We start from the raw sequence: 23,824 nt of genomic DNA, 5'->3' as shown, positions 1-23,824 counted from the left end.
AAGTGAAGAAAGGCAGGTCTAGGACATGGGTCACTAAGCAGAGGACTCCTTGCCTTCCCTTGATACAGTCCATCTCTTGACCTTGTTTCTTCACATACACCTATTCCAAGAACTCCAAACAGGAGTTCCCATTCTCTCCCAGAAATCAACCTCAAAAAGAGTTGCCCATGCCCAGCCTCTGTGCCAGGTATTTGGAGGCTTCTGCAGAGTCAGAGGAGAGCCAGGAGCAGGGTATTGCTCCCAAAAGACAATTCCTGCTGGGTTGATTGAAACAAGTGGTTGGAAATTAAATCCTGTTGAAGAGATTAAATGTGCTGGGGTCACTTTAGCTGAAGCTTTTGTTCTCAGCAGGCCACTTCTCAAGACCCACCAAACACCATCCACCCATTCTTATGGCAGGGTTTGGGGGCAGAGACTGTGTTCTTGGCTAGGAGCCCAGGAAGTATCCTGGGGGCAATTCAGACACATTGAGACTAAGGGAGCCCAGCTCTGTGCTGTCCCTGCTTTCAGAAAAGGAGCTAATCTTAAGTGTAGAGGGCTTCATAAAGGGGCATTACTGGTTCACTCTGTCCTCACCCAGATCCCCAAACCCTTCACTACCTCCCTAAATCTGCTGGAAAACAAGGAATCTAAGATAGGGTAGGTGAGAAAAGAGAAGGGCAGAAAAGTTGAAAGGAAAAAAGGAACAAAAGAGCAAGGAAGTCTTGAGAAACTAACCTGGTTCACTGTTTTTCTTATCTTCATGGATGGCCAAGGGGGTCATTATTAGATCAGGGAAGAAGGCCCCCTGGGAATGGATGATATCCAGAAGGGGGGCTCTAGGTGAGAGTGGCATCCTACTGGAACTTGACGCAACAAAAAATTGTCTACAGCGCCTGTATCTGAGAACGGGTGGACTTTCTTTTTTTTTTTAATATTTATTTTTTAGTTTTTGGCGGACACAACATGTTTGTTTTGTATGTGGTGCTGAGGATCGAACCCAGGCCGCACACATGCCAGGCAAGCGCGCTACCGCTTGAGCCACATCCCCAGCCCCCTCGGGTGGACTTTTCTCTGCATTCTCTTCCCACTTGAAGCAAAGAGAAGCAGGGTGGAGACTGGGTGTGTGTGTGGGGGGGGGGGGGGCTGGCTGGAACTGGCAGGAGGAACAAAATAGATGCTGACATGGAGAAACGAACAGGGGACCCAGAGGCATAACCCAGGCTCTGACTCCACCAGACAGTGCTGATGGTAGGGGAAGAGGGTGTCTGAAAATTGTGGGCGAGGTTTCCTCACAGTGGGGTCTCTGGCCCCGCTCTCTCTTGCACCCCAACATCGGTGGCTTGAGGTTTAGAGGTGGTGTTGCTGGGAGATGGTCTCTCTCCCTGCACTTTACAGTTCACCCTTTCACCGGAGCCTCCCCCAGCTGTAGAGGGTGGGGGGCGGAGGTAGGGGGAGCCAATCCCAGCAGCGCCAAAGAGGGGAGGCGGCAGTGACAGCCGCGGGGAGGGGGCGGGAGGAGAGAGGCGGATCGCTCCTGCTCAGAGCTCAGCTCCACTCTGCCTCTGGCTCTGCGCTCATTTGCCGCCCAAGCCTCCTGCTCCTGCTCCTGCCCCGGGACCCCCTAGGTTGGGCCTAGAACCCCTCTGGTCCCCAGACTAGCCCCCCAACCTTTGGCTCTCCCGGTCCCCAGCCCCAACGGTGCCCTAGGCCGCCAGGGGGCGCCGTGTGAGCGCCCTATCCCGGCCACCCGGCGCCCCCTCCCACAGCCCAGGCGGGAGTGGGGCGCCGGGGGCCATGCGGGGCCAGGGCCGCAAGGAGAGTTTGTCCGATTCCCGAGATCTGGACGGCTCTTACGACCAGCTCACGGGTGAGTCAGTGGCGCAGGGGTCACGGGAGGGAGGGTGGCTTCCATCCCCCCAGACCCTTCCATCTCTCCTACCCTGACTTGCTCCATACCTGCTCTCTACCCCATTCCCAGGCAATCTCCCAGCTGGTCTAGGCAACTGGATACTGGATACTGGGTTCCATAGGGGTGGAGTTCCATAGGCAACTGGATACTGGATACTGGGTTCCATAGGGGTGGAGGGGCAAGTGGGGCAGGTGTGGAGAGGCAGCAGGTGTGGGCGTGTGTGACACAGGGCTGGGAGTGTGTCTGGAGTGGGAGGTGTTACGTGAGTGAGCACTTATCATTCCTATGTGTGTCTGCTTTATGTATGTGTGTGTACCTCCCACAGCTGGTTGCCATGTGCCTTGGACTTGGTGACAACCAGGGTGAGTGTGAGTGCATGTGGCAGTGCAATTTATGATCTTGTCTGATGTTTGAATGAGGCTATGTAGGACCCTGGTTGTACTTAAGTTGTTTTGACCATGTGTCTTTGTTGTATGTGCAACTATAGGCTTTGAGTGTATGATTCCGTGTGAGGTGACATGTGACAACCAGAACGTATTAGGGCTTCATTTACGATGGTATGTCTCTTTATAAGACTATGGACTGTGAACCTCCTGGAATGAACAGTTGTTAAAGTGGGTTATTGTATATTTTGTGATTGTGAGATTATGTGGATTATTTTAACATTTGGTGCTGATTGTGTACTTTCATGTGTGATGGCTGCTGTGAGGCTCTCTGAATGTCCATGCCATTACTTATCCTGCTGCCTCTCTGGCTTCCTGTAGCAGAAGGGAGTCTTTAGTGCACCTCACTGCTTCTCCAAGTTTCCTCCAAATAGCCCAGGTGAACCCAAGGAGAGATTCTAGTGTGCAGCTGCCCACACTCACACCCAGGTGTACCCTATGTTTCTAGCACCTGGCATCCATAGGGAGGCTTTGGTTAGTGCTGGATCAGCCCCCTCCCGCCATTACTCAGATCACTCTTACAAATGAAAATCCTATAATCCCAAATAGCCCTTTGAGAAATTCACCAGAACCCCAGAGAAAACACATCCTCTTGCCTCCTTCCAGAACCAGGGATAGAAACTCTAGGCCTGGGAAGTGCTACATGTCCCCTCTTATATCCGCCAAAACCATTCTGCTGCCCAGACTTCTCTTTCTCACTTTGAGGAGTTATGTGAGACCAGGACATCTGTGCTTGTATGCATTCCTGGGTTTGGTAGGTAGATCCATGTGCTTGTGTAGGTGACTGTGTCACCTTGTGTACATTTCCATATATGTGTGTTTCTCTCATTGTGCAGCCTGTTTAAGAACTCCAACTGAGAATGGGAGGAGGGAGGCTGTTCCTTCTGAGCAGGGAGTTAGGGGGAAGCCATGATCCTTGTCCTTCCTTATGAGCTCAGATTAAGACCTTTGAATAGGAGGGAGGGAACTAGGATGTAATACCTTAAGGATAAGTGTCTCCTCCGCTCTTTGGCCCTGGGGAGGACCTAGTTGTAATATCAAAACATCACAGAAGGGGCATCCTTCACTTAGGCCCCAGAGTCGGACAATGACACATGTGCCTCTCCCAGATGTGCTTCAGATTTGGATGGCTCTGAAAGTTCAGCTATCCAGTTTTATTATGAACTCAGTTTCCACTGCAAGTTCAGGATCTTTGAGAACTGTAATGGCTCAAGACCCTCATTAACACATTAGGGTTTGTTTCATGCCTTGATTTTCCACTTTGGGTGGAGGTGGGGAAGCACTTGGATTTGAAGGTTCACTGCCTTAGTTAGGTCAGTGTTAGTCAGCTTTTGCAAAGCTGTGACCAAAACACCTGACAAAAACAACTCAGGGAGGAAAAGTTTATTTAGGGCTCACAATTTCAGAGGTCTCAGTCCATAAACAGCTGACTCCATTCCTCTGGGCTTAAGATTAGCAGCCCATCATGGAGGGAAGAGCCCAGCTGAGGAAAATAGATCAGTTTATGGTAGGGTGAGGAAACAGAGAGGGGGAAAGGGCTGCAGACAAGATGTGCCCTTTCAGGGGACACCCCCAGTCACTCATCTTAAGGCATGCCCCAATAGTCAGTCCATTCAAACTAGCATGGACTGAGTAGGTTACAGTACTCATATAATTTAATCATTTCACCTCTGAATATTCCTGCATTAAGAGGAGTCTTGGGGGGAATACCTCATATCCAAACCATAACAGTCTGTCAGGAATGGAAATGTACTATGTGACTTTCGCTTTCTGGCCCTCACTTTTCTCACCTGTACAGTAGGAATACTAGTTAGGCATGGTGGTTCATGCCTGTAATCCCAGCTGCTCAGGAGGTGAAGCAGGAGAATCACTGATTTGAGACCAGTCTTGGCAACTCAGCAGGACCCTGTCTCAATAGCTAAAAGGCGGACAGGGCTGGGGACGTAGCTAGGTGGTAAAGTGCCCCCAGGTTTAAATCCCAGACTGCCAAAAAGGGGGTAGGACAACTTCCTGACTGCCTACTTGCCAGCCTCCCAAGAGAAATAAAAAAAGATCAAATGCTGATGAGCCTCTAGAATCCTGTTAAGGTCATCAGCATCCTCATTGTAGAGCACTACACACATGACTTGAGAAGTAGAAATAGGACTATCAGGGGGCTTGCCTCTCAAAGGAGAGCTTATTATTTTTTGGTACCAGAAATTGAACCCAGGGAAGTTTAACCATTGAGCTACATCCCCAGCCCTTTTTATTTTGAGACCAGGTCTCAAGTTGCTGAGGCTGGCTTTGAACTTGTTATCCTCCTGCCTCAGCTTACCAAGTTTCTGGACTTACTTGTGTGCACCACTGCACTTGGCTTGAAGGAGGATTTATAATGAGTGTCAAATGAGTCGGGGACACTAATGTTAACCTTGACTGGTGGCTCTGAGTATTCCCTGCAGCCTGAAAGGAGACCTTGTCCGCGGTGCTGAAGTGCTCCAGGCCTCCACTTTCCCAAAGGGATTTCCAGTAGGTATTCTTGAGATCAGATGTGGGAGTAGTCTCCTGTCCCCCTCCACATTATCCTGGCTGATCAGACTGCCAGAAACGGCCCTAAACTTGTGCTTCAAGGCGTCTGTACCCCCAATTGCCATCTTTCCCCATTCCTTCCCAAGCTCAGAACTGGGAGAACCTTTTTAGGGGGAAGAAAATCCGAGTTCTACCCCATATACCACCTAATACTTCCGGTCTTCTGGGCCCAGAGGAACCGTTTGGCAATGACACAGAGTGGAAAAGTCTGTGATCAGCACATCCCAGTCAGAGCAGAAGCAGATGCAGGACAGTAGAAGATGAGGAAAGAGTTGGGACCTGACCAGCCAGGTCTAAGCTCCTGGGCCTCTGGCCCTGAGTATCGTTCCCGGGAGTAGGGCGCCCCCGTGTGTCTTAGAGGAACCATGCTTGTAGAGCGGGAACTATATCCTGAGTGAGCAAGGTCTGGACAGAATTCAGAAGTAATTCTCTCTCTTAAATGTAGGGTTTTCGACCAGGCATGGTGGTGTACACCTGTAATCCCAGTGACTCCGGAGGCTGAGGCAGGACGATTGAAAGTTTAAGGCCAGCCTCAGCAACTTTGCAAGACTGTCTCAAAATTTAAAATTGAAAAAAGAGCTGGGGACATAGCTCAGTGGTAAAGGGCCCCTGGGCTCAATCCCCAGTACCAATAATTAATTAATTAAGGGCTGGAGATGTAGCTCAGAGGTAAAGTGCCCTTTAGTTAATCCCCAATACCTAAAAATAATGATTTCAATCCCCCTAAAAATGTGATCCCAGTCAGAGCATTGGGACTATATCTCTTCTGTAGGTTTTCCTAGGAGTTTGAAGGTATTTTAGGATCCTGGAAGGATTGCAAATTCGAGGCCAGCTTAGGCAACTTAGAAAAATCCTGTCCCCCCCCAAAAAATAAAATAAAATAAAAGGGGTGGAGCTCCCCTGGGTTCAATCCCTAGTACTACACAATTAAAAAAAAAAAAAAAATGTGAGTGAAGTCCTATTTGGATTTAGGTGCAAATACCAAGTGGATGCAAAGCCCTGCCACCTCCTCTTTACCTTCGGATAAACTCACCGGCCTCTCTCCTTCCTCTTGCTTTTTCTCCTGTTGGTTTAGGAAGTGTGGAAATGTGGGGAGTTGCCATGACAACTCTGTTCTCTTACCCTTAGCAAAATGGGGGTTGGGGGGCGCAGGAGGAGGAGGAGCTGAAAAGAGGCAATGAAAGGTCTATTCCCTGACCAGATCATTTTCCAAACCCTTGCATACCCGGCTTTCTTGCCAGGATTCCACAGAATGTTTCAAAAGAAGGTTATGGGGAGTTTGTACTGCCCCTCTGCCCTTACCTGCTCTAGGAACTTTGGGGGTGGGTCCTTCAAATGATGAGGCCAGCATTCTTCCACAGCCAGAGGAAGGTGGGGAGAGTCCTAGGGTCTGAGAACCTCTGCCAGTCCAGTCCTCCTGCTCCGCCCACACAGAACCCTCTTGGGTGGTGGCTGAGACAGCCCAGACCGCCCCCGGGCTTTGAGGGCGGAGCTTGGCCACAAAGCTCTCCTGCAGAACCATGAACCGCTGCCCCCGCAGGTGCCGGAGCCCGTTGGGGCAAGCAGCAAGATCCCTCTACCAGCTGGTGACTGGGTCCCTGTCCCCAGGTATGGTGAAGGGAAGGGAGCAAGCAGGCCTTCTCAAAAAGTGAAGTGAGATGAGAGTCTTATAGAAGTGGGGGAGATAAAGGGCACTCACAGAAATGGAGGGAGCGGGACCCCTCAAAGAAAAGGGTTTAAAGGTTTAAGGAGCAAGATCCCTGACAGAAGTGGAGCAAGGGATAGGATTCCTTATGGAGCAGGAAGAAGAGATAGGACTCTTCAAAGAAGAAAAGAGAAGGGGGCATCATGGTCCCTCATGATGGTGGAGAGGACAGGGCTTCTTATTGAAGGTACTGGGGGAGGCTCAAGTAAGGGACAGGACACAGACATGCAAAAAGGAAGCTTGCAGCTGAGCTAGGGAAAAGTACATACAGCTCTTTATTGCACTGCTTAGGTTAAGGGAGCCTTAAGATGAAGGATCAATGAAAAAAGAAAAAAAGCCTGAGATAGGACTAGAATATGAACTCAGTGAGCTCATATATGACAGGATGGATAGACTTGTATGGCATGAAGATTGTCTATCCATGTTTTATCCATCTCTGGCAATCTGTATTAATGGGATGGTGCATTACTAAATTGTACATTGTTAAGGCTATGTGTCCCTGTGATTGTGATCACTGGGGCTGTGCATCCTGAGGTTACATATCCCTCGGATCACCTAGAGTGTTATGCTGTAGGGTTTGGTTGGGGGTTCCTGAATCGCTAGGTTACTTGTACAGCTTTTATGAGGTTGTACATTGGTGTGACATTTGTGGAGTTTATGATGTATGGATTGTATCATATAGTCCTGCTGAGATTCGTGCACACTTCCACCTGGAAGTGGTCCACAGACAAGGTGTGCAAGTCCTATGAACCCAGAATCCCTTCTCTATTGGGCCTCAAAGAGACTGAAACAACCTGGCCCCATAGCATTTTAGGATCTGTAGTTCTCTAGCTCTCTCTATGGTTTATCTACTTGAACCCTTCGAGTACAAGCAGGGTATATGGCCACTTCTTGCCATGTGTCCCCTGAAGGAGGGGAGTTGGGGCTGAGCCAGAGACATCTTAGAAGTCTCTTGGGGAGCATGCATCCCCCAAACCTCCTCCTTGGTCTTGTCTCCAGTGACAGATGGCTCCAGAGCCAGGCAGGGCCAGCTCTCAATCATTGCAGGCATGACTTCCAGGACCCAAAATAGCCCCAACGTCTAGGAAGGTCATTAATCACCTGATGCAGATGGGGGCTGCAGTGTCTTTTGATTTAGCTGGGGTTGGAGTGGGTTTGGGGGACTGAGAGAAGGGCTTTGGGGTCTTCACTGACTGGATAACATGGTATAGGGCCTAAACCAATCAGGGGTCTGGTGGGAAGCTCTGTTAGAAGTGTAGTGGTGTATTCCTGTAATTCAGCTACTAGGGAAGCTGAGGCAGTAGAATTGCAAGTTAGAGGTCAGCCTGGGCAGGTTAATGAGACCTTGTCTCAAAAAAAAAAAAAAAAAAAACTTTTAAAAAGGGTTGTATATAGGGTGGATTCCTCCACAAGGCAATATTATTCCAGGTTTGTACTGTGGGAGGTAAACATCTAAATAATAGCAGTATCTTTGTGGTGAAATTTAAGGGACATGGGAAGGGCCAAACTAATGCTGTAATACAGTTCTGCCTTAAGTTCTCATTGAAGTGCTTTCATTAAGATTTCACTCCCTTGGGTGAAGAAGAGCTAATGTCAGTGGCACAGAGCCCTAAAGACTTGAGAAGGCTCTGAGGGGGAAGGGAGAGCCTGAGAAACAACTTATTCTTTCACTTTTTTGTTTTGTTTTGTTTTTAATTTTACAGTACTGGGCATTGAACCTAGTTGCAACTCTACCGTTGAACTACATCCACAACCCTTTTTAAAAAATTTTTTAGAATTTTTTTTTTTTTTTTTTTTTTGAGACAAGGTCTCATTAACCTGCCCAGGCTGACCTCTAACTTGCAATTCTGCCTCAGCTTCCCTAGTAGCTGAATTACAGGAATACACCACTATACTTCTAACAGAGCTTCCCACCAGACCCCTGATTGGTTTAGGCCCTTGAATCCCTATGCAGCTGGGTCGAGGTCTTTGAGAATTGAAAGTGGGGGAGCAAAAGAGGAAAAGGAGGGTCCTGGCCAGCACAGTGGCATGCACTTATCGTGCGCTTATAATAGTAGTTACTCAGGAGGATCCCAAATTTGAGGCTAGCCTCAGCAATTTGCAAGACCCTGACTCAAAATAAAAAGGGTTTTCTGGGCATGGTGGTACTGGGCACGGTGGTCCCTGTAATCCCAGGGACTTGGGAAGCTGAGACAGGAAGATCACAAGTTCGAGGCCAGCCTCAGCAATTTAGTGAGGCCCTGAGCAACTGAGCAAGACCTTGTCTCAAAATAAAAAGGACTGGGGATATAGCTCAGTGTTAAAGTGCCCTTGGGTTCAATTCTAATTATCAATCAATCAATAATAAATAAATAGAGGGGCTGGGGATGTGGCTCAAGCGGTAACGCGCTTGCCTGGCATGCGTGCGGCCCGGGTTCGATCCTCAGCACCACATACCAACAAAGATGTGTCCACCGAAAACTAGAAAATAAATATTTAAAAAATTCTCTCTCTCTCTCTCTCTCTCTCTCTCTCTCTCAAAAAAAAAAAAAAAAAGAATTAAAAAAATAAATAAATAGAAATTTTTAAAAATTTAAAAGAACTACTCAAAAGGTACGTCTCCAAGTTTCTCTGGCCTCCCAGTTAGAAAGTTTTTTTTTTTTTCTATAGCTCATTTCATATCTTGCCTAGGGTAGTTTCTATCACAGAGTAGGCATAAAAATTTAAATTAATAGATGCTTTATAGTTCTATTAAGGAGCAAGATCCCTGACAGAAGAGGAGCAAGGATAGTAAGAGGTAGAACTGTTTGGTTCACCTTTGTTCCACACTTGGCATTCTATTTGTATAAGTACAATTTTTTAACATCTTTACCCTCCAGGAGCTTGGGATTTAGTTAAGGAAACAGAACTGACCCAAAGAGATCTGGGTTCATATCTCTACATTATTCCCTCTTATCTGGGTAATCTTTAGCAAGTTTTTCTTTTTCTGGCACTGGGAGTTGAACCCAGGGGCACTTTGCCACTGAGATAAATCTTCAGCCTTTTCTATTTATTTATTTTATTTTATTTGTGTGGTGCTAAGGATTAATTTATTTTTATGTGGTGCTGAGGATCAAACCCAGGGCCTCACACATGCTAGACATGCGCTCTACCACTAAACCATATCCCCAATCCCCCCACTGTTTAACTTTTATTTTGAGACTGGATCTCTAAAGGTCAGCTGAGGCTGACCTTGAACTTGCAATTTTCCTGTTTCAGCCTCCTGAGTAGCTGGGATTACAAGTGTGGACCACTGCTCCAAGCTAAGTAAATGTCTTTATATCCCTGGGCCTCAGTTTACCTCATCAGTGAAATGGGCATAAGACTTCATCAAGATAATAATGTTTGTGGGCCTGGCACAGTGACGCATGCCTGTAATCCCAGCTGCTTGGGAGGCAGAGGCAGGAGAATCACGAGTTCAAAGCCAGCCTCAGCAGTTTAGCTAGGACCTAAGCAACTCAGTGAGACTCTGTCTCTAAATAAAATACAAAATTGGGCTGGGGATGTGGCTCAGTGTCCGAGTGCCCCTGAGTTCAATTCCCATACCAAAAAAAATAAAATAAAATAAAAAAGATAATAATGTTTGTGGAAATGCTTTGTAAATTGTCAAGAGCTATAGAAATATGGGGGAGGGGCAGTGTTATGTTATTTATAATGATAACACTTATTTAGCAGTTATTCCTTGCCAGGCATTATTACAACTTCTTTTCATGCATTAGTTCATTTATTCCCCCCTGCAACCATTGAGGCACAGAGGTAAAGCACTCAGCCAGGTACAGAGGTGTACACCTATAACCTCAGCTACCTGGGAGGCTGAGGCAGGAGGATTCCAAGTTTAACGTCAGCCTCAGCAAAAGTGAGGCACTAAGCAATTCAGTGAGACCCTGTCTCTAAATATAAAATAGGGCTGGGGATGTGGCTCAGTGGCCATGAGTTCAATCCCCTGTGCCTCCACCAAAAATACTTAAGAATTTATTTATTTGTAGTACTGGGGGTCAAACCCAGGAGTGTTCTACCACTAAGCTATGTCCCTCAGCCCTTTTTAATTTTGAGACAGGGTCTCACTAAGTTTTCCAGGCTGGCCTTGAACTTGCAATCCTCCTGCCTCAGCCTCCTGAGTTACTGGGATTATAAGCATGTACCATTGCACCCATTTTCAAACTGAAAATTTTAAAAAGGACCAGGTATGTAGCTAGGTGGTAGAGCCTTGCCTAGCATGCATACAGCCCTGGGTTTTATCCCCAGTACCATAAAAAAAGCTAGGTCCTCGTGAATTCAAGGACTCTGGCACCTTGCCTTATGCTACTGATTCCCATGCTACACCACCTCTGTTTACAGTTCCATCTAATTAACATTATAGAATTTAGTGCTGAGTTTTGAGGCTGAATTCTGTAGGAATTCAGGTAACTGATAGACCACTGTAGGTTGGAGGCTCTGAAAGTATCCTCTGAAAGGAAGAGGAATTTAAGCACCTCTAAAGGATAGGTAAGAACTGTAGGAAGTAGGGGGCAGTGGAACATGCCTGTAATCCCAGGGATTTAAGAGGCAGAGGCAGGAGTATCCCAAGTTCAAAGCCAGCCTCAGCAACTTAGTGAGGCCCTAAGTAACTTAGCAAGACTCTGTCTCAAAATTAAAAATAAAACAGGCTGGGGATGTAGCTCAGTGGTAAAGTGTCTCTGGGTTCAATCTCCAGCATCACTAATTAAAACAAAACACAACACACAGTATAGTATAGAGGGAAAGCAGAAAGGAGGGGCATCCCAGACAGACAGGAACAAAGACAGAGAGATAGAACCGAGTTCCATGTGTTTGGGAGACAGTGAGGTGACTGAAACAAAGTGAAACAAAGGAATCTGTTGATGAAGGTAGAGGAAGGATATTAAATTCCAGGATGGAATTTGAAGAGAGGGAGAAATTTGCTGGTTACACAGAGTATGAGAATTTTTTCCGCAACCTCAGAAGAGGTGGGCAAGCAGAGCACCAATCATGCAAGAGGCATACCTTCTTCCTGCATCTACCCTGCTACTTGGGGGAGTTAGGGAAGAGAGAAGGGATAAGATATGGTGTAAGATAGTCGCCTGATCCCCAGTGGTGGTCGTAGAGAACTGCAGACCAGTGAACCTCCAGAACTAGATGAGAGGGAGGTCTCCCTCTGGGATCAATTCTCCTAAAAGGGATCTATCTCCTTGGTGGGCAAGCTTTCTAAGAAGAGAGCAAGTATATATGTGGTTTAAGAGTGTAAGCTCAGATCTGGTCAGACTGGATTAAAACTGAAGCTCTTGGGCTGGGGATGTGGCTCAAGCGGAGGCGCACTTGCCTGGCATGCGTGCGGCCCGGGTTCGATCCTCAGCACCACATACAAAAAATAAAGATGTTGTGTCCACCGAAAACTAAAAAATAAATATTAAAAATTCTCTCTCTTGGGCTGGGGATATGGCTCAAGCAGTAGCGCGCTGGCCTGGCATGCGTGTGGCCCGGGTTCGATCCTCAGCACCACATACAAACAAAGATGTTGTGTCCGCCGAGAACTAAAAAATAAATATTAAAATTCTCTCTCTCTCTCTCTCTCTCTCTCTCTCTCTCTCTCTCTCTCTCTCTCTTAAAAAAAATAAAAATAAAAATTCTCTCTCTCAAAAAAAGAAAAATCTTTGTATGTGGGGCTGAGGACCAAACCCGGGCCGCACACATGCCAGGCGAGCGAGCTACCGCTTGAGCCATACCCTCAACCCCTAAAACAAAGATGTTGTGTCCGCTGAAAACTAAAAAAATAAAAATAAAAATTCTCTCTCAAAAAAAAAAAAAAAAAAACTGAAGCTCTTATCTTAGAGATTTACTTAACCTTTGATTTAGCTTCACTGACATGGGGATCATAATACTGCCTTAATATGTGTATTTAACAAGCTCAGTGTGATAACATCAGTAAGCATATAGCAGCACATCATCTAGCACTTAGTGAGTGCTCAATCACTGTCAGGCAGCAGTAGTAGTCATGATGTCAGGTGTTATTAACTCATGGGCCCTTGTCTTGTGGCTCACTGGCTCTGCAGGCTTCCCCCAGTCTTTTACATATACCTATATCACCAGTAAGGAGCAAGAAAGAGAAGGGAGGGAATCCAGAGGATGGAGGTGAGAGGGCTCAGATCTCCTTCCTACCCTAGGCTTCTCCATCAACAATAACAGCAATTTCTGAAGAGCAGGAAGGGATTTGGCATCTCCTGGATGGAAGAGAAGCACACAGTCCCCTCTTTCCTCAAGAAACTTAGATCTCTTGGTCCCTAAGGCAGCTGCAATAAGTCCTCTCCAGAGAGGGTCATGAAGTGGATAAGCTGCCTTTTTCCTGGCCAGGATATTGGACCTAATCCTCCCTCCCTTGGGCCTCAGTTTCACTGTCTGAGGCCTGTGGGAAGAGAGTGCTTCCTGCCTCAGTCTCCATGGCAACCACAATCGATGTCAGTTGTGTCTGACATCCCTAGAGGTCACTGCCGCCTTCTCCACCTCCTTATATTCTCATATAGTCCATGTTAATACAATTACACAACTATAGACCCATTATACAACATAGCCATGCCTACCAAATTTCAGATCCACATCCTACAACTCTACTAAACACACCTTCTTGCATACATACTCAGAAATACTCCCACACATTCACACATGCATCCACAGACAGCAAGACCTCATACAAATGATACACAAAACGCAATCTTTTGTGTAAGTGCACAGACACATGTATGAGGGGACACATACTTCCATACCAACAAACCCAAAGAAAAACACCCATACACCTATAATATATTTTATCTCATACCATGAACTTGGGAGGGCCGGAGACGGTCACTGTGCTTATAGTCCTTGCTGTCAGTCAAGGTCTTGAAGCAGTTTGGCCTCTTTGAACATATCTTCTTGGGAGGTAACCCAGGTATCTGGGCATCTATCACTTTCTGTAATACATGCACCCTGCTCTCCCCTGCCATCTTCTTTCCTGCTGCCCTATCCCTGTGGCCCAGAATGGTCACAGGGTGTTTGGGGGAAGCATTCTCAGGGACGGTGGCAGGTCACTGCCTCCCTCCTCTGGCCCATATCATTCACACCAGAAGTTCTCTGGGAGGTGGCCCCATGAAGAGGAAGAGGCGGCGGCTGTGGCTAGGAGGCTTGTAGGGCAGAGGAGAGGGAGGGAGAGAGGGAGGAGACCCAGGGCGGGAGAACCGGAGGGAGGCTGCGGGTGATCCTACTCTGGCTGGGGAGCCTGAGGGGGAGGTGGCTTGAGGCTGCCTGCGGTGTGTCCCAGTCTCAGCCGGATAGGGGCCATGCCTGGGGCCCGCCATGAACCTGGAAGGGCTAGAGATGGTTGCCGTGCTTGTAGTCCTCGCTCTGTTTGTCAAGGTCCTGGAGCAGTTTGGCCTCTTCGAGCCTGTCTCCTTGGAAGGTAACCCAGGTGTCTGGGCATGTCTGAACTGCTGGTTGGAGGATCAGCCATCCTGCAGTTTTGGGGAGGGCCTTGTGCCATCTTCATGACTGGGGGAAAGGGTGAGCAGGTGAGTGATGAGATTGGCAGCTGGGAAGGTAAAAGCACAGCCTGGGAGACAAGACAGCTGGGATAGATTAAGAGGGGGCCTTAAGGAGTTGATCTGGGGAAGGGGAGGAGGGGATTTGGGGAAGTAATAAAGGGTGCAAGCATGGGAGGACTGAGGTATAAAGATGAGGTGAGGGGAATATGAAGGATACCAGGTGGGGAGGCAGGCAAGGGGTATATGGAGTAGAGGAGGAAATTTCTAAGGTTCCTGAGATAATACTAGATTTCTGGGGAGTCCCTTTTAGAGTTCAAGGATGTGGGTGACTCTCCATACCTCCATGTGTATAGGTGTAGGTTACAGGGTGTGTATATAGACTCAGTGTGAGACATGGAATATGAGTGTGTGCTCATGTGTGTGAGTGAGGACAGTATGTGACTATGTGAGCCTGTGTATATGACAGATATATGATCACAATAGGATTGGTGGCTTGTGTAATGGTGGATATGATCATGCCTAAGCTGGACAAGGCGAGTGGCTGAACCTTTTTGGGTATAAGGCTAAATGAAGCTGTTCCCAATTCCCTGAGGATATGTTCAAGACTTGGATTTGGAGTGGGTTCTAGAGGCCAAGTTGCACCAGGGGAGGCAGGCAAGATAGGCAAGAACCATGATGGGGCTGGGGGTGGGAGCAGGGGCTATTGGTTAGACACCTGGGAGAAATGGAAAGATGTGACGGAAGCTGGTGTCAGAGGAAGATTCATGAATTGCCTTCTCTAGGGTTCCTTCAGTAAGAGCACCCTTCATCCTCTGCTGTAGTCTGGGAGTTAGACTTAGGAGACTGGTTTGAGTTGGTTCTCATTCATTATGGAAAAGATGAAATAAGCTGACTCTAACTTGGGTTGTGGATGTGGCTCAGTGATAGTGCACTTGCCTAGCCCTGGGTTTGATCTCCAGTATCGCAAGGGGAGGGAAAAAAGGGAAGAAACTGGCTCTAAGAAAATGCTTTAGATTATTTGGTGAGAAGAGAGGAAACAGCTGTGCCATGGAGCTGCACAGTTCTTGTGAAGAGAAGAGGGAAATCAAAACTCTGAGGGAGATGGAAGAGACAGAAATGTTTCCCTCTCCACCTCCAGTACCATTTTCCCTACTGACTTTGGGGTGGGACTCTGGGAAGCTGCAATATCCTGTAGTCTAAAGGCAGAGGCTTTCTCTTCTACCTTTAAGGGAGCCTAGAGGAGATTAAGGCTTGAGAGTAGGCAGGGACCTAGTAGGCAAGGCAGGAGGAGAGCTCTGTACCTCACTCCCCACCCCACAGTCGGGTGACTACACCACCACAGGCCCCAGGCACAATCTGGCTTTGGGAAAACAGAGTCCAGGTTAATGGAACCCTGGGCTAGGGGCCAGGCCACCATCGATTCCCACACCCCACCCCCACCAACCTGGCCCACTGCCTCCTTATCTCTCTATAGCTCCTGGAGTGGGTTGGGGAGGGAGAGAGATGAGGTTCAAAGAGGTGATAACCTCACACAGTTACCTCCTAGTCTGGAGGGTAGAGTCTGGTATGGGGGGGGTGAGGTGGGTTGGGGTACTGGGATGGGGGAATGACTAAAGGAAGTTGGGCCCCTCCAGGAATGTACTGAGGCAAACTTTAGTCAGTGTGTCAGGTCTGGCGGGCTCTGGCCCAGGAATCTGGAGGTGTTTGCAGCTTGGAGACACAATAATGCTAAGAGTCCTCCTGGTGTACAATTAGAGCTATAAGATATATGCAGAAATAAAGGGTGGGGGGAGAAAGAGGAGCTATGATCATTGGGCCTTAAATAACCCCACAGGACACCAAAATATTGATCTCCAAGATTTTTTATTGCTTCAAAGTCCACTATCATTTCGCCTTCAAAGAGCAATCAACCATACTAGAAAGGACTGGGAAACAGCCACACTTAATGGTGTAGATGTTAGATGATAAGGAACCCTCCTTCTCAGGAAGATTCTGGGTGCCTTGAAATAAGAAATAACAGGAAAGAAAAGTAGATGTACCCAGGACAGATGAAGCTTCTGTGGGTGAGGTTCAACCTTAGGTGTCTGTCTGCTATAGAGGATCTAGCTCACAATATGATATGGATATGTGTCATGGTATTCTTAACACACAGTGTTATGGTGTCCCAGGGTCATTGTGTGGTGTTTTTGCTTTATTTTGCTTTCTTAGTTTGGAGGATTGAATACAGGGGTGCTTACATCCCCAACCTTTTTTTTTTGTTTTGTTTTGTTACAAGGCCTCACTAAGTTGATCAAGTTGTCACTGGCACCTGTCTGACTTATCATTCTGTGTCCCTATACATGCATATTTGTGTATGTGTGTGTCTGAGAGAGGGAGGGAGAGAGTGAGAGAGAAAGGAAGAGATTCTACCTAGCAATCCTTAGGTTGGACATTACCCTGAGGTCCAGCTATGGCACGCAAGCCAAGGGCACTGGGTGAGCAAAGACACTGAGGCCAGTATGACCTCTCTCTTTGCTGCCTCATTGTCGCTGGGCCCTATCCCATTATATTAAGTACCCCAGCCTTGATTGATGCACTCTGCATGCATGTGAGAACTAACCTGGCCCCAATTATCCTTGCCCGCCTTCCGCCCCATTCATTCCTTTCCTAGCCCTCCTCCAGCCAGGCTTGACTTGTGACTGAAGGGGACAGGGAACGGAGGGAAAAGTGGAAGTTAACGTTCCTTCCTGGGGTCTTCTCTCTTCCTAGGCCACCCTCCAGGGCCCACTAAAAAAGCGCTGAAGCAGCGGTTCCTCAAGCTGCTGCCTTGCTGCGGGCCCCAAGCCCTGCCCTCAGTCAGTGAAAGCAAGTGCCTCTCCTGTGCTTCCGGGGGCGGGGCCCGAGCGTGTGGCATTGTGGTAGAGTGACCATGGCTGTCCAGTTCGGCTGGTGGGGTGGGGGTCGGAGTGGGGGCTGGCTGGTGTGCTTGATGAAGCTGGTATGTATGTGGTGTCCCGAGTGCCTGTGAGCATCACTGGTCTAAGAAATAGAGCGTTTGGGCATGACCAGAGTGGCAGGGCCCATGCCCAGGCCTATGTGGGCCTGGCCAGTGGAGGGGTCGGGACCAGGCCACTAAGCGGGTCTAAACCAGGCTTAGTGTTTGTGACTGTGTGGGCTGCCTGTCACTGTGTATGTTTTGGGTTAGCCATATATTTCGCCCGTGGCCACAACAGGATGGTTGCAGGTTTAGAGAGTGGAGATCGCCTTACTCCAGATGCCAGGATACTTGGGTTTTCTTTTATCCTTTTTTTTCTTTTTTTTTTTTTTTTTTTTTTTGTTGTTGTTGGGGGGTGATGCAGGGATGCTCTACCATTGAGCAACATCCCCAGCCCTTTTTAGTTTTGAGAAGGGGTCTCGCTAAGTTGCCAAAGCTGGTCTCAAACTTGGAATCCTCCTGCCTTAACCTCCTGAGTCACTGGAATTACAGGCGTTTGCCACCGGCCCGCCAATACTTGGGTTTTCAGTCTTAGCCTGGTCCCCAACTAAGTAACCTCAGGAGGACCTCTTGTCCCTAAGTCTCCCTGTGCCCACTTCAGAGGATCATACTGAATTTAGGAAGCTATGAAGTCCCGTTTTGTAACTGTCATGATGTTTGATTCTGATAGGTCCTTTCACGGGGTAGGTTTGAAAAATAGGGACATGTTTGTGTGCATGAGATCCGTTTCGTGTATGTCTGCTCTTTACGTGTGTTTTTGCTGCGGGTTTGGGGTATGTGCATTGTATACAGGTCTGTGAGATTTGCTGTGTGTGAGAAACAAGGTGAGTGTCTGCTTTGGGCCGGGTCTTCAGCTTTCTCGGTGACAGTTCACTCCCTTCAGCATTAGCCGCCCCAGCCTCCCTCCGCCCCCACAGACCCCGCCCGCTGGACCCAGGTGACTTACTCTCCTGGGGGGGGGGGGGGGCGGGACTTTGAGAGTGTGGGTGGGGGCATTTGCCTGGGGGCTGAACACTGGTTAACAGGCGAGACTGAGGTGGGGCGGGAGATGGAGCCTGGATTGGGGTCTGGATGGAGATTGGCTGGAGCAGGGCGGAGCATGGCTCAGGCATGGCTGGGATGGGCACAGCACAGTTGGGGGAGGGGAAGATCTGGGCTTGGCAAGGATGGGGTGGGGCACATCTGAGTTGGTCAAAAACCGACCCCGGAGCGCCCAACCTCAGACACCGGCTTTCGAACCAGCTTTTCCCACTCCTCCCTCTCTGAAATGAAGATGCAGGTTGGGGTCTTCTTCTGCAACCAGGCATTAAAGGCCCAGAGTCAAGGGCTGAGTCCGACCCCTGTCTTTGGGGCCGGGCCGGGCCAGGCCTGGCTTTGGCTCGCTGACAAACGGACCAGCGTCTTCTCTTCTCGCGTGGATGTCCTCGGCTCTGGGTCCAGAGAACTGGCAGGCAGTCTTCGGCGCCGAAGATGGGACAGGGAGGAGGGTGTTGGGGTCCGTGATTTTGAAGAGCGGTTGCAGGGGGCCGGGCCTGAGGCGAGGCTGTCCCTCCCCCACCCCCTACCGCTCCCCACAGACAGCGTAGAGGATGAATTTGAACTGTCCACTGTGTGTCACCGACCGGAAGGTCTGGAGCAGCTGCAAGAGCAAACCAAGTTTACGCGCAAGGAGTTGCAGGTCCTGTACCGGGGCTTCAAGAACGTGAGTGAAGGCGAGGCCAAACTGGGTAAGGGGGGTAGCAGGAGGGCACCAGCTGATAGAAAGTAATGTCTAGATGCTTTGAGGTTGAGGGCTGTGGCCCCAGAGACCAACTTCCAGCCTGAAGTTTTGGCCTGGGGCCAAAATAGATGTACTCTGATCCCGTAGACTGGGATTTAGTTATATGCTTTTCATTTGTGCACTGGGGAAGAAGTCTTGCCTGCCATACCAAGATCTAAGTGGTGAGCCCCCTGGAGGCATGATGACTTTTCCTTTCTGGAAGTCTGGCCATGGAGGGTGGAGAAAGGGCAGTGAAAAGAAAGTAGGTTTTGTATTTGCCCTCAGTATGGTTCTCTCCTTCCTCCCAGGAATGTCCCAGTGGAATTGTCAATGAGGAGAACTTCAAGCAAATTTACTCCCAGTTCTTTCCTCAAGGAGGTGAGCAAACTAGGCCCAAGAGAAAGCAGCTATTCTTTGTTATGCTGAGTGGGGAGAGAGGGTGCTGAAGGGCTGGGATTGCCATGAAGGATTTGGGGAAGCTTCATAGAGGTAGGAAGTCCTCTCCCATCTGGAAGCCAGGCTCACTTCCCCACATTTATCCTACAGACTCCAGCACTTACGCTACTTTTCTCTTCAACGCCTTCGACACCAACCATGATGGCTCTGTCAGTTTTGAGGTGAGCTGGGGAGGTAGGTCAGGGAAGCCTACTTCCTTGAGTTTACATATCAGAATCTCCAGGTCATATCCAAAGAAAGGATTGGGTGACGGGTACCCGAAGTCACAGTTCTTCTCTACTCCCTTCTTAGGACTTTGTTGCTGGTTTGTCGGTGATTCTTCGAGGAACGATAGATGACAGGTTGAATTGGGCCTTCAACCTGTATGACCTCAACAAAGATGGCTGTATCACCAAGGAGGTGCAGGGCAACTGAAGGGTTATGTGGGGGTGGGTTGTGGGGTATAAAGGGCCATGGGAAGAAAACGACCCATATATGTATCACCAGCAAGAGGGTAAAATCTACATAAGCCATCAGCCTCTTGGTTTGGAGTCTGGAGGCTCTGAGGAGGGATCTTCTTCTCTTTTGGCCTAACAGGAAATGCTTGACATCATGAAGTCCATTTATGACATGATGGGAAAGTACACATACCCTGCACTCCGAGAGGAGGCTCCAAGGGAACACGTGGAGAGCTTCTTCCAGGTGCCTGGGACTGGGTAGGCTGGAGGGCTGGAGTGAAGGGAAGGAGACCAGGAACCAACATGGGAACTTACCTGAATTCTGCATGCCTTTCTCCTGCCATCCCTATTGTTCTCCCTGCCCAACCACCTTCTTGTAGAAGATGGACAGAAACAAGGATGGTGTGGTGACCATTGAGGAATTCATTGAATCTTGTCAAAAGGTACAGGCCCTGCCCTCTACATTTCCCTGGTCTGGACTTAGGGCCTGAATCAGTGATGTATGAATAATTTACTTTGGCTGGGCACAGTGGTGCACGCCTGTAATCCCAGTAGCTCAGGAGGCTGAGACAGGAGGATCATGAGTTCAAAGCCAGCCTCAGCAAAAGCAAGGTTCTAAGCAACTCAGTGAGACCTTGTCTCTAAATAAAATACAAAATAGGGCTGGGGATATGGCACTGTGGTTGAGTGTCCCTGAGTTCAATCCCCAGCACCAAAAAAAAAAAAAAAGTTTCTTTGGTCAGAGTGCCGCCTCCCTTTCTCACCCCCCTATTCCCCAATCCTGTTCCTTCATGATAAGGGATGTCTTATCCCTTCCCCATCTCTATCTGGGTATCTCCCTCCTCTCTGCCTCTGAATGTTCCCATCTCTGATTCAGTGTCCTTCTTCCTGACAATCTCTCTTTTTTTTCTCTCTCTCTCCTTCTCTCCAATCTGCTTTACTTACACCATGGCCACAGGATGAGAACATCATGAGGTCCATGCAGCTCTTTGACAATGTCATCTAGCTCCCCAGAAGAGGGAGTTAGTGTGTCCTGGGGGCACCATGCTCTAGTCCTAGTTCAGGCAGACCTCACCCTTCTCTTCCCAGGTCTATCCTCATCCAAGACCTACCCTGCGGGCTATAGGGATCAAAAAGCCTGGGGCTTCCTTAGTCTAGAACCCTGGATTTGAAGGGGCCAGAGAGTGGGCAAAGTACATCTGGTGGGTGTTCCCAACTCCCAACAGCTTTTACCCTCTTTTTGCCTGACACCCAGTGCTGAGGGTGCCTGTGCTATAGGAAATGAATGATTGCCCACCTCCCACCCCAATTCTAAGAAACCACAACACTAGACAGAATGTTTCCTGCTATGGTGCTTCCCCATCCCTGATCTCACAAACACTTCCCCTAATACTCCCTTCTCAGAGAATGCTCTGTCCTTGGCGTACTGGCTGGCTTTTCATACTGCCTTTGAGAGCCTTGTGGGAGGGAAACAGAATACTAAGGGAGAAATCTTGGTCCTTAGCCAGTGGTTTGTTCCTAGTATCTGACTGGAGTGAAGAACAGAAAGACCATGGAAGAGCATTAGAGCTCAGGCATGTTGGGCTAAAGCTTCAAGTCACACAGTGTGCTACTCCAGGCCACTAGCATTTCCAAAGTTTTCAGAAGGCCTTATGTCCCAGAAGTTTTCCATACCCTTCCAGTATCATAGGAGAGCTTGGGAACCAGATATCTGGCTTATCCCTGAAATTCCTTCCTCTCCCTCCTTCCTGCTTGTATGGTAGTAGTGGTAGGGATTGTGGGTGGGAGATGTCTTAGTTGACGTGTAACAAAGTTTCAGCTTGCTCTTCCTGGTCATTGCCTGTTATGATGGCTATGACTTGAGTTTTCACCTGCCATATCCTCTAAATTTGGAGGCATGGAGTGAATCAGGGACTTTCCTGAACATGGATCCCATCACCCCTCCCAGTGGATGCCTTAGAGGGAGAACGAAGGAGGAAGGCAGGCATAATATTTGAACCCAGTGGGGGGGCATATATTAGAACCTTTGATCAACTAGGCTGCACCCCAAACCCTTATCTAGCCTCCTTAACTCCCTGAGTCTCCTCTTCCTCTACTCAGCCCACCCAGAGATGCCATTTAGCACACTGAGAGTGCAGGGACGATAGGACCCAGGTTGTCCCACCTCATCATCAGCACTCCTGCCATGCTGCTATTCCATAATATATCTGCTTGTCCCATTCAGCTCACCCTACCAGTCAGCCAGAATCTGAGGGGAAGGACCCCCAGGGACCTCCCAGTCCCATCAGACATTGCTGACTGCTTTGCATTTTTGACTCTTCTGTATATTTTGTAAAATAACAAATACACCAGATCCAATAAAACACAATGGCTATGCATAGGCTGCTGTCTCTGCCTTTTTGTCTTTCCTACACCACAAATACTGCCTAATCCAAAACTCATGTGCCTGCAGCCTTTTATATCCCCAAGAAAGGGCTGGGGATATAGCTTAGTGGTAGAGTGCTTCCTTAGCACGTGTGAGGCACTGGGTTCAATCCTCAGCACCACATAAAATAAAATAATAGTATTGTGTCCATCTGTAACTTAAAAAAAAAAAAAAAAAAAAAAAAGATCCCCAAGAAAGTGCCTGTCTTTTTGAGTCCAGCCATGCATTGGCAGGAGACCAAGACTCAGATTCTGGAATAGGTGGAAACCCACCTGACCTTAGGTCCCTACAGGACTCTCCCATATCCTGCAAGGGGACAAGGAAGGACAAGATGTTGATGACTCAAAGAATATGCCAAGAAAGCTGTGCTTTGGCAGACATTTAGAATTTCTGATTTCTACGAATTTCTAATTTACAAATGTAATTAATCACAAAGTGCGTGAGGGGAGTTCCCTTGAATTAGTTTATTATATTCCTTTTTTTTTTTTCTTTTTTCTTTTTTCAGTGCTGGGGGTTGAATTCAGTGTTCCACAAATCACAAATACTAGGTAAGTGCTCTACCATTAAGCTACATTCCAAGCCCTTCAGTGTTTAAGAGCTTTAGCCAAGTGAATTGGCACACACCTGTAATCCTCGCAACTTGGGAAGCTGAAGCTTATAAGCTAAGGATTGCCAAGTTTGAGACCAGCCTCAACAATTTAGCAAGATCCTGTCTCAAAATAAAAACTAAAAATGGCTGGTGATGACCAGGTGTGGTGGCGCACGCCTGTAATCCCAGTGGCTCAGGAGACTGAGACAGGAGGATTCAAGTTCAGTCAGCAAAAGCGAGTTGCTAAGCAACTCAGTGAGACTCTGTGTCTAAGTAAAATATAAAATAAGGTCGGGAATGTGGCTTAGTAGTTGAGTGCCTCTGAGCAGCTTTGCTCAAGTACTGCCCCCCCCGCAAAAAAAAAAAAAAAAAAAAAGACTGGGGATGTGTTTCAGTAGTAGAGAGCACCCCTGGGTTCAATCTCCAGTACTGAAAAACTTTTTTTGTTTAGTCTTGTTCCTCTCCTTCACTCTCTTTCCACCTGTTTTATTAGTCCTCCAGTTCCACCACTGATGATCTCTTCCCTAGTCTAAGCCACCATAATCACTCACCTAAGTTACTAATTATTAATCCATATGAAGTAGCTCTTCCTTGTTGCATTTACTATTCATCCTATCACTAGATTTCCCCCCTTAAAACATTTATCACAGACTGTTCCTGTGTAAGAACCCTGTTAGTCAGCTTTTTGTTGCTGTGACAAAATACCTGAGAAGAAACAACTTAGGAATAAAGATTTATTTTTGGCTCACAGATTTAGAGGTTTCAGTTCATGGTTGGCTGGTTCTGTTCCATTCATTCTGGGCCTGCAGTGAGGTGTTATATTGTGGGAAGACAAGCAAAGCTGCTCACCTCATGACATCCAGGAAGCAGAGGAGGTGGGGAGAAGGGGCCAGAGGCAAGACATAGTCCCCAAGGAAACCCCCCCCTCACACACCAAGGATCTACTCCTTTAACTGTGTTCCACCTCCTACAGGTTCCACCACCAAAAAATGCCATCAAATTTTAAAATCTACTGATGAGATCAGAGCCCTCATGATCCAATCACTTGCCCAAA

At 48.1% G+C, this 23,824-nt stretch overlaps 1 protein-coding gene across 6 annotated transcripts; it reads left to right on the top strand.

The window, feature by feature from the left end:
- The first annotated feature begins 1,542 nt into the window (after positions 1 to 1,542).
- Kcnip2 (potassium voltage-gated channel interacting protein 2) lies at positions 1,543 to 22,134 on the top strand. 6 transcript variants are annotated; one of them, XM_076835228.1, is made up of 8 exons: positions 1,543 to 1,849; positions 18,682 to 18,806; positions 19,172 to 19,241; positions 19,410 to 19,480; positions 19,611 to 19,718; positions 19,896 to 20,000; positions 20,137 to 20,199; positions 21,981 to 22,134. In XM_076835228.1, the coding sequence occupies exons 1-8, from the start codon at positions 1,777 to 1,779 to the stop codon at positions 22,089 to 22,091; spliced, it is 726 nt and encodes a 241-aa protein (XP_076691343.1). In that variant the 5' UTR covers positions 1,543 to 1,776; the 3' UTR covers positions 22,092 to 22,134. The 6 variants fall into 6 exon arrangements, with proteins under 6 accessions (XP_076691343.1, XP_076691344.1, XP_076691346.1 ...); XM_076835229.1 differs by having other exon boundaries at positions 20,715 to 22,134; XM_076835231.1 differs by lacking the exon at positions 1,543 to 1,849 and adding an exon at positions 1,858 to 6,507 and having other exon boundaries at positions 20,715 to 22,073.
- Positions 22,135 to 23,824: the final 1,690 nt, after the last annotated feature.

The sequence above is a fragment of the Callospermophilus lateralis genome, chromosome 15, assembly GCF_048772815.1.
Source record: "Callospermophilus lateralis isolate mCalLat2 chromosome 15, mCalLat2.hap1, whole genome shotgun sequence".
In the NCBI taxonomy this organism is placed as follows: domain Eukaryota; kingdom Metazoa; phylum Chordata; class Mammalia; order Rodentia; family Sciuridae; genus Callospermophilus; species Callospermophilus lateralis.
The sequence above is the reverse complement of the archived record's forward strand: the minus strand, read 5'-3'. Positions and strand labels throughout refer to the sequence as shown.